The sequence below is a fragment of the Rattus norvegicus genome, chromosome 19, assembly GCF_036323735.1.
Source record: "Rattus norvegicus strain BN/NHsdMcwi chromosome 19, GRCr8, whole genome shotgun sequence".
In the NCBI taxonomy this organism is placed as follows: domain Eukaryota; kingdom Metazoa; phylum Chordata; class Mammalia; order Rodentia; family Muridae; genus Rattus; species Rattus norvegicus.
The window spans coordinates 40,649,136-40,660,249 of record NC_086037.1 but is presented as its reverse complement, the minus strand read 5'-3'; the positions used below and the strand labels follow the sequence as shown (position 1 = coordinate 40,660,249).

The 11,114-nt window shown below is 49.3% G+C and overlaps 1 protein-coding gene across 13 annotated transcripts in view; it reads left to right on the top strand.

The window, feature by feature from the left end:
• Positions 1–11,114, top strand: part of Cacna1a (calcium voltage-gated channel subunit alpha1 A) — a 299,251-nt gene that overhangs the window by 64,561 nt on the left and 223,576 nt on the right. For 11 of the 13 annotated variants that reach the window (XM_063277790.1, XM_063277793.1, XM_039097487.2 and 8 more), the window contains exon 3: positions 9,781–10,080. In XM_063277790.1, coding sequence (XP_063133860.1) covers positions 9,781–10,080 — 300 coding nt within the window. 13 annotated transcript variants of the gene reach the window in all.

Genomic DNA, 11,114 nt, shown 5'->3' with positions numbered 1-11,114 from the left:
TATTATTACAAGAAGTTGTGAGTCATCTTGTTGTTGCTGGGGATCAAACCTATGACCTCTGAAAGAGCAGCCAGTGCTCTTGACTGCTGAGCGTCTCTCCAGCCCCTCCACCTAGTTTTTGAGTGGCTATACCCAGCTTTTTCACGTGGGTGTTAGGGATCTAAACTGAGGTTTGCACAGCAAGCACTTTACTGGCAGATTCATCTCCCAGCCCCTCCTCAACTCTAGGAGAGAAGGATATCGAGCAGATGTAGCATTGGGAAGGACATCAGGGGCTCAGGGAGAAAAGAAAAAGCCCTTCTCTTCTGTGGCACAAGCTCAAGTCACGCCTATGGTGTGGGCTGAGTCTGAATAGCGTGCTGGCTTGTGGCATGAGCTTCTCTCGTCTGGAATTGTTCCTGGAAAACTCCTCACTGCCACATAAGTGTTCAGGGTGCAGCTTGCACTCCAACCTGTTTCTAAACTCTTTGAAGGTTAACTCTGTCCCTATGGTCTATGCTACTTGGCCTCATAGTCACATATTGTCTCAGATCAGTTTGGGGCCCTGAAAGATGATTCAGCAGATAGAGCTGCTTGCCACTAAGTCTGGTGACTTGAGGTGAGTGTGTGTGTGTATGTGTGGTGGGAAGAAAGACTCCTGAGTAGTTACCTCCACATGTACACTGTGGCACTGCACTCACCCACAGTTATACACACACACACACACACACATGCACACATACAAATGCATACATGAACGCACACAGACATTCACACATACACATACAGACATACATGCATACATACACATATGTACACACACCTATATACATACACACATACATGAATACATAATACACTAATACGCAATACACACATAAATACATGCATACATACACATGCACATATACACACATGAATGTATACATACTATATACACACATACATATATACATGCATATAAACACATATAAATACACACATACACATATACATATACATGAATACATAATTACTAATACACACATACATACACACATACTTACACATATATACATACATACATGAATACACATATGTACACACACCTATATACATACACACATACATGAATACATAATACACTAATACACAATACACACATAAATACATGCATACATACACATGCACATATACGCACATGAATGTATACATACTATATACACACATACATATATACATGCATATAAACACATATAAATACACACATACACATATACATATACATGAATACATAATTACTAATACACACATACATACACACATACTTACACATATATACATACATACATGAATACACAATACACTAATACACACATATGTAGACATATGCATAGATATACACATGCACACACATGAATACATACATACATATATACACACACATACACACATACACACATACACACATATATATACACATACATGAATACATAATACACTAACACACAGGTACGTACACATATGCGTAGATACTCACATGTACACATACACACACATGAATACATATATGCATATATACACATACATGCATATATACACATATACATATACACACATGCATGCATGCATGCATACATACATACACACATAGATACATAAATTTCATAAAAAAGTTAAATATCAGTTTAAATACAGCAGTGATGGGGAAATGGTATTTAACACTGGGCAATTTCAAGCAGTTAAAAGAACGAAGTTAATTTACAATGTGAAGGTCATAAGAGGACATGGGGCACAGTGACAAGGAAAAGGGTTGCCATTCTGTGTGATGACTGTCCATGCAGCTGCTCATTCCGAGTCCCCGAAGCTCTGTGCTGGTTCCTCTTTCTTACTGCACATGCAGTGCCTTCCTACACAGTGTGTGTTCCCTCCTTCTGTTTGTTTATTCATTCTGTCACCATTCAGCTTGGACACCACCATCTTGGACTGTGGCTGCAAAATGACTGGGCAGCAGGTGCCCAGGAAGGCAGTGGGATGTGTGCACACAGAATGAACCGTGTGCACACACAGCTTCCTCTTGCTAACTGTTTACATTTTCTCTTTTCCTTAAAGTTCAGACCTCCAAAAAGTTGTACAAATAGCACGAAGAATTCCTGCATGTCCTTTGTCCAATGTCCTCAAATGTCAGCCTTTCCTACCTACACTCACCAGCTCTCTCCTCTCTTTCTCATCTTCTTGGGCTACTGAGAGACCCAGTGGCCCTGTAACCTCAGAAACAGTTTCCTGAAATAGATCCATCTCTCACTCAAGCACAGAGGAAAGGGCCACGCCCGGGAATTTAGCATCGATGCCTCATTACCCAACCTGCCGGGTACCAGCTGTGCCATCGAATGTCCTTTGTGGCACCATCAGATCCTGTCGTTGGATCTCCCATGAGGTTTTCCTTCACTGTGATGGGTCATTCAGTCTTAAACTGAACTACTGAACTTGTCACAGTATCCCTTCCTAAGACACCAGTTCTGTAGCGCACCCCTTCACTTGACCTTGATTGGAAACAAATCATTCACAGCCTGCATTCTTGGCAGAGAGACGCAGAGCCGTGTCCACGAGGCTCTGATTTATCCTGCTAACTCTGATCATTTGCTTCTCTGCCAGAACCACATTGCAGGGTCATTTACTAACAAGTGTCAGCCTGGGGCATATCCCAGTAGTAGAGCATAGAAATCTACCTAGAAATCCCCAAGTGAGGGTCGGGGCGATGGCTCAGTGGTTAGAGCATCTACCTGGAATCCCCCAGTGAGGGCACGTGTGTGGCTTCTTAGTAGAGCCCTTATAGGCATGTCTGGGACCATAGCCATTTCCAACCCAGGTGGCATGTGTGTGGGAACAGCTCTGACACGGCACACGTGTCGTTGTTTCTCAGCTTCCTGTCCATGCTTTTTAGACATCCCTGGTAGTTCTTGTACATTTTCTTGGCACTTGCCAAAGTGTCTTTTTACTTTAACCAAAAAAAAAAAAAGCCCAAAACAACGAAGAACAAGGAGGAGGAGGAGGAGGAGGAGGAGGAGGAGGAGGAGGAGGAGGAGGAGGAGGAGGAAGAGGAAGAGGAAGAAGAGGAAGAGGAGGAGGGGGAGAAGGAGGGGGAGGAGGGGGAGGAGGAGGAGGAGCCCACCATACTGGACGGCACCCAGCCCCCAAGATGGTTTCAAACTGCCTTTTTCTTGTGAAAGGAAGACAGGCTCCCAGGAGATAGAACTTGTTCTAAGGCTAGGTGATGAGGATAATTGTGGAGAGGCTTGTCTTGCCTGGAACTAAGGACGTTAGAAAAGGGGGGCAGGGCAATGGCTTGTACTTAAGAGGCTGAAGCAGAAGATTTGCTGAAAGTTCAAGGCAACCTCAGACTACGTTGAACTCACTATGTAGACCAGGCTGGCTTCCAACTGAGATCTTCTTCCTTCCGCCTCCAAATGCTGGGATTAAAGATGCGTGTCACCACACCCAGCTGGCTTTGTCACTCTTGTCCTCTTCCTCTAAAGACCTAGAACTTAACATTGGGAAGAATGCAGCCAGAACAGCAGAGACCAGATGCCTTTGGACTGCCCCCTTCTTGCAGCTCAATGGTTGGCTTTGCTGGTAATCGTGTTAGTGGACAAGGGGGATGTGATCTGGGCCTTTCTCACGGGAAAGTTCATTTTAGAGCTCCGTTCAGTCTTACAACAGCCACAGCCAGTCATCATCTGACAAATGGACCCCAGTTGATGAGGGATGGATTCAAGATAGACCCATGTCTGGGGCTCTGGCCACCTGCTCATAAACTCTGTCTGGCTAGGAGGCTTGTTTGAGTCCAAGTCTTTTTCCCTGGTCAACAGTAGCCACTGGTATTATCAAAAGCCCATCTACCTATAATAGCCACTTGAGAGTCTATGAGAAATTAATTCCTTTGTCTTAAAGAATGTCTCCTTATCTTCAAAATCAACGCCTGGTGGTAATGCGCCCAGAGCCCATCGCTCTTTAGGGCAAATGAGTTAAATTCTCTGTGGAAACAATTTATTGCACAACAAGATTTTGCTGGGTATGGTACACACAGTTTTGAGCCCAGTATTCCAGTGCAGGACCAAGCAGATCTCTGTGAGCTCAAGACCAGTGGGTTCTACATAGCTTCAGGCCACGAGGGCTGCATAGTGAGACCCTGTCCCAAAACAAACAACAAGGAACATAGAAACAAATAGAAAAGATTATAGAGAGGGGAGTTGGCATCATCCTCTCAGGGCTCTGCACAGGGACAATCAGGGCTGAGGAGACGGTCCAAGTCAGGAAAGGGCTCGCTGCCCAAGCATGAGGACTGGAGGTCAATCCCCAGAACCCATGTAAAAAGCTAAGTATATAGTAGTGTGTGCTACTAATCTTAGCTCTGGGGAGGTGGAGTCAGGAGAACCCCTGAGGCTTGCTGGCTACTTAGTAAGGTCTAGGCCAGTAAGAGATGCAATAGAGATAAACACTAAAAAATAAAAGTGGGGGTTGGGGATTTAGCTCAGTGGTAGAGCGCTTGCCTAGGAAGCGCAAGGCCCCGGGTTCGGTCCCCAGCTCCAAAAAAAAGAACCAAAAATAAATAAATAAATAAATAAATAAATAAATAAATAAATAAAAGTGATATTTCAGTGTGGCACACATGCAGAGGCCAGAGAACCATTTGGGAAGTGGCTTCTCTCCTTCTATCCTTATGTGGAAGATCCCAGGGATCTGACTCAAGCTATAACATGAGCTTTGCTGGGAAAGCGACTTTGCTACGGAGGCGCCTCCCTAGCCCCAAGGTTTTGTTTTTGTTGTTGTTGTTGTTGTTGTTTTAAATGAACAAACTTTGCAAAAACAAACACACTTGTGTAATTGTCATTCACAGAGAGATGCTTCCAAAGTCCCCTCTAGGCCAGTCACGATTTTACCACCAATGTGGTGGCCCCTTCACCCTCCCAAACGACAGTAAACTTCTGCTCCGATTTGAACTTTATAGAATAGAAATGACACACAACTGGGCAGACAAGATGGCTCAGTCAGGAAAGATGCTTGCTGTGCACACCTGACTATTTGAGTTTGTTTCCCAGGACCCACGTGGTAAAAGGAGAAAACCGATTTCAGTTGTTTTGCCCAACCTCCAAACATGCATCTCACAGGTGCATGCCGACCCCCCAGACAGCAGCCCTGGGCATGTCCTTCCATGCACTCGTTTCCTCCTTCTTCTTAGACACACAGCCAGAGGGTCAGCAGGATGGCTGAGCAGGGAAGGATGCTTGCTGTGAGAGTGATATGGCCCTGCCGCCCACGTAAAGGTGGGATGAACGAACCAACAAATTATCCTCCGGTGCTCACACACTAAGAACGACGGTAATAAAGAAAAGCTGCAGATCCAGAGCGAGCCACCACTCTCAGTCTGTTCCGACGTTTAGCACAGACATACTTTGTTTTCTAAAACACGTATCAGACCGTCCTCCATGCGGCAGGGTCAACAGCTGTTAGATTCATGGTAGTGACTTAGTTGAATTTTCCAACCTTTCCTGGCCTCAGTGTTTATTCGTTGGCTGCTGGGGTCTGGAAGTGTCTCAGCCTTTCAAGCAGGAAGACCTGAGCTGATGTCCAAATCCCACATAAGAAGCAGGGTGTGGTCCCACAATCCCGGGACTGGGGAGGCAGAGTCTGGAAGATGTCTCAGGTTCACCCACCAGCCAGCCTAGTCTGCTTAGCAAACTGCAGGCCAGTGAGGAACTGAGGAGAACAATCAGAACAAAACAAAAACCTGATGCCAACCTCTGTCCCTCAATCAATCAATCAGCCAATCAATCAATCAATCAATCGATCAATCGTCAGTTAATTCTTTAATTAAAAAGGCTGGTGGCACCTGAGGAACAATATCTGAAGATGTCCTCTGGCCTCCATGTGCATTTTCATACATGTGATTGACCATCTGGGTGTATCTGTACACATACACATACACAATACACACATACATACATACACACCCAATACATACACACACACAATACATATATACATACACAATGCATACATACATACACACAATACATACATACATATACAATACATACATACACACAATACATACATACACACAATACATACATACATACATACACAATACATACATACATATGTACACAATACATACATACATACATACACACGCGCACACACACACACAAATGTGGCTACTCTGGAGACTCTGGAATTATCCCGATATTCCAACATCCTCCAGATCACTCTGGTCTAAGCAACTCAAGAGGTTTCAGAAACCCTGCAGGTGGAGTGAATCTTAGCAATGGTATGGGAAAGGTCCTGCAAGAGGCAGGTCTCCTGGGCTGATTCCAAATCTCCTGAGGCAGCAGCTTCCTGTGCCATGCTATTGGCTCTTGAGACAGTGGAAAGCAGACAGGGTCAGATAGAAACACCATCACGGTGCGGTGAGCGCCCTGAACCCGCTCACACAGCTCTGCCCCTGTGTGCGTTAATCACATACGCCATGCCTGCGGTATCAAGTTCTTTGCTGTGATTTATTTAATGCTTTGTCGTTTGAAGCAGGATTTGACTAGCCTAAAGTGTACCCTGGAGCCCAGACTGTACCTGAACTTAGATAATCCTCCTGCCTCTGCCTCTTGAGTGACAGGTGGATACTACTACACCTGGCTTGCTTTGACAAATTAGAAAAATCTTAAAATGCACAGGCTTGGGAATTTATATACAGACATAACATCATTCTAGAGTGTCCCAAATGAACTCAGATACTGTGTGTGGGCCAAGCAGGTTTTAACTAGCTGAAGATTTGCCTCCTTCCATGCTCCACGCTCCAGTCTATGCACATTTAGGCTTAGTGAAATTCAAGATAAATCACGATCCCCCTGCCTCAGCCTCTGATGACAGGCTTGCACCTATTTAAAAAATTCCTTTATGATCAAAAACATTAATTGTATTTTTAATTGTGTGCATGTGTATGGAGACTTTGTGAGAGGCCCCCCCAGGACCCCCCAGCACCCCAGGACTCGGTGAGTAGTCTGCTCCTGGGAGCTCCACGGGTGCTGCTGCCCAGATCTCCTGACACGAGCTTAGATCGGCACACCTCCTACCATATGGGTCCTGGGTCTCCAACTCGTGTCAGCAGGCTTGGTGGCGAGCCCTTTTACCACTGTGCCATCTTGCTGGTCTCTGAGATCCATTCTTTCCCTTTAAAAGTTTATTATTTCGGGTTGGGGATTTAGCTCAGTGGTAGAGCGCTTGCCTAGCAAGCACAAGGCCCTGGGTTCGGTCCTCAGCTCCGAAAAAAAAAAAGTTTATTATTTCAGTTTATATTTATGAGTGTTTCGTTTGAATGCATGCCTATGCACCACATGCCCACCGGTGCCCAAGAAAGCCAGAAGATGGTGTTGGATTGCCGGGAACTGGAGTTAGAGCTGGCTGTAAGCCACCATGTGGGTGCTGGGAATCCAACTGAGGTCCTTTGGAAGAGCAGCCTACACTCTGCCTACTAAGCCACCTTTCTAGCTTCCAAAACTACTTCTTGGTACATCTGCGTTAGAAGATAGTTCCACATCCTCTAAACCTGAAGCTACTACATGAATAGAGCCTGAAACACTGTCCATACATGGCCCTCTCCACAAGCGGGGCAAGCTCACATGCATGTGGTGTCTCAGGCAATGCTGTACTGTGGCCCCAAATAGAAAAAGCCCAGATGCCCATTAAAAATAGAAAGAAAGTGGACAAACTGTAGAATTTTCTTTATAGAGTACTATACAGCAAAGAAAATGTATCACCCACAGGTTCTGCAGAATGACACTTATTATGGGATCAAAAGAAGCAAAACAACTCCTGTGGAGGAAGGCATGCCGAGGTCATAAATAAAGCTAAAAGAATTAGTGGAATGCTCAGGCATAAGTTATACTGGCGCTGGCCCCTGTGTAGGCCTGTGGGCGGGTTTCTGGGGAGCTGGCTTCCAGGAGGGTTCATTCGCAGCAATTCCTCAACTTGTTCATTTGTGATTTATGGAGTTTTCTCTGTGTTTATGGAGTTTCCAAATAGAAAAAAAAAAAAAAGAAAGAAAGAAAAGAAAAGAAAAGAAAGAAAAAGCTGGTGGGGTGATCCAAGTACCTAGTAGGGCAGGGGCCAAGCCGACCTAGGCCAGCAGCCCCGACTCCCAGCACCCTAGGACTCGGTGAGTAGTCTGCTCCTGGGACCTCACAAGTGCTGCCACCCTGTTCTCCTGACATTAGCTTAGATTGGCCCCCTGGGACCCACAACCTTCCTAGAAGTGCCCCAAATCGTCCTTCTAGTTCATAAAAACTGTCTTCTACTCAACAGACCCCATTTGTTCAGCGATGGCCACCGGCACCAAGTCTCCAGACCAAACCCTCTGGTCTTTTAAGTTTCTTCCTCCCTGCTGGGCACGCCTCATTCTAGGCAGCAGCGCGGACCTCGGGTGGTAGGCAAGGTCCCCTGTGCGGGAAGACTCTGTCCCGACTTCCCCCTGCGCGCCTGGCCGCGCCTGCTCCCGCGCCGGTGATTGGTTGCGCGTGTCGCCGGGTGGGTCTTGCTCTAGGGCGCAGGGCCGCGATCTAGCCCCGGCTCCCGACCGGGCAGCTCCCTTCTCTCACCCCGCACCTCTTCTTTCAGCGGAGCTGGGGGAAGGGAGGGAGGCGCCCGGGGGTGGGATGCTGCCAGGCTCTGCCGCAGCCGGAGCCGCTGCCGAGCGCCGCGCACCGCCCTCCCTCGCTCGTTCGCTCGCTCTCTCGCCTCCTTCCCCCCGTGGGGAATTTTCAAGACTGCGCTGCTGCAATTTTCCCCCGGCCGAGGCTGCGCCGCGCCTGGCTGCGCGCACACACGCTTCCGCGCGCAGAGGAGCCGGCGGCTGCTGAATCAGGAGGAAAACAGATCGGCTTTTTTCAAAGCCGGGGACCAGCGGCTCCCTGACGCCTCCGAGCCCCGCCGCGCCCCTGCGCCCCGCTCCTCCGCCCCCCGCTCTCCAGTCGGGTTGGATTTGGGGGAGGGGCTGCAGCGTTTTCAGGAATTTTCTATTCTTTCCAGGTCTAAGAAAGTCAGCAAAACAGACGGACAAATCCTTCGCTGCCACCCTCTTCCTATAGCAAAGACCTGGTTTTGGTTTTTCGTTATTTAATTTTTCTTCTTTTTATTTTATTTTATTTTTCTTACTAATGGGCCGAGCCCACGCCTTTAGCAAGATGCCAAGCTGACCAGGACCTCGGAGGAATTTGAAGCTAGTCGCTGCGTCCCAGGGAGGGGGGACGTCCTTCGCTTAGACTTCGCGTTTTAAAGGGGGTGTGCATTGGAGCGTTGCTTTAAAAAAAGAAAAAACTGATCTTTTTACACTATTTTTTTAACTGATTTTTTTTTCAACTGAAAATATTTTTTCTTCTCCGGAGTGGGTGGCCGGGGATCGCCTGGATCGCGTCCCCGGTTATTTTTGCCGCGCCCCTCCCCCGCGCCCCGCCCCCGCGCCCTCCCCCGCACCCCTCCTCCCGCCCGGGGTCACCGCCTCTGCCGGCATGTCCCGAGCCGCGCTCCCCGGCTCGGCCGGGCCGTCCCGCTCGTGAGCCCCCCGAGCCGAGGCCGGGCGCCGCCGCCCGATGGGCTGGGCCGTGGAGCGTCTCCGCAGTCGCAGGTGCAGCCGCCGTCCCCACAGCCCGGCCAGCCTGAGCAGCGGCGGCGGTGGTGGTGGTGGTGGTGGTGGCGGTGGCCGTGGCTTCCGCAGCGCTCGCCGCAGCAACAGCAGCCGCCGCGTAACCCGAGGCCCTTTGCTCTTTGCAGAATGGCCCGCTTTGGAGACGAGATGCCGGGCCGCTACGGCGCAGGCGGAGGAGGCTCAGGGCCGGCCGCCGGGGTGGTCGTGGGCGCCGCGGGCGGCCGAGGAGCCGGGGGCAGCCGGCAGGGCGGGCAGCCCGGAGCGCAGAGGATGTACAAGCAGTCGATGGCGCAGAGAGCGCGGACCATGGCCCTCTACAACCCCATCCCTGTCCGCCAGAACTGCCTCACGGTCAACCGCTCCCTGTTCCTCTTCAGTGAAGACAACGTGGTGAGAAAATACGCCAAAAAGATCACGGAATGGCCATATCCTTTTGCCCCAGCCCGGGCGGCTGCGCCTCCCCTCCTCCTCCCCCTCCTCTTCCTTCTCCTCTTCTTCCTCCTCCTCTTCCTCCTCCTCCTTCTCCCTCTGCGGGGCTGGGAGAGAGACCTGGGGGCTGATGGGAGCTGGGGGGCTTCTCGGCGGCTACGGGCTGGAGGTGGGGGCCCGGTAGCTGAGGGAGGCAGCCTCCAGGCCTGCTGGGCTGGAGCTGCAGAGTGAGCCTGGGAGTAGTTAGGAGGCTTGGGACTGGGGGAGTGAGTGGTTCCTTTTGAAGACCGAAGGTCTGGATCCTGGGTCGTGTGGGGACACCGATGGGGGCTCTTCTGATGGGGTCTGACTTCTGATGGAGCACTGGCCCACCTGGGCCAGTGCCTGGACGATTTGGGTTACAGGGTAGGAGAACCCATACATGTCCCCCTCGAATCCTTCGGAATAGTACTCCGATTTCTCAACCCTGGCCTTCTACCCAAGGTAGCATCCTCAGGCCTAGGGTATGGGATACCATGTGGCCTGGCAGTGGAGAAGCCATCCTTCAGCTAGTGGCTCTGGGTGGGCCACCAGCTGTATCTGGGGACTGTCTTTTTTCAGAGGTTTGAGGGACACATCTTCAGAACCCCTGTGTGCAACTTCCATTCCCTTCTGCAACAGATCAGAGCTCCTTCAGCCCTATCTTTTGGGGTGTAAAGAATCATAAAACCATCCACCTGGTGAGGCCTTGTGGTCTGGGAAGATGTGAGGTGGGCTGTTTGAGTATGAGAGAAGGCTGAAGGGAGGAAAAGAAACAGGGACCCTTTGAAGGGCTGCTTGTGGACTTGGGTATAGCTTCTCATACACTGGGGACCTGGGGGGTAACATCAGAAGGATCAGACTCCATAGGAACATCGTAGGCAGGTGGGCAATCCCCCTTCCATGACAGACCCAGAGGAAAATGTCCAAGAGCCGTTTTTTTCTCTGCCAAGACTGATTGCACACACAGTGCCCCTGATTCCATGAAGTCCTCGTTTGCTTCCCATAAACC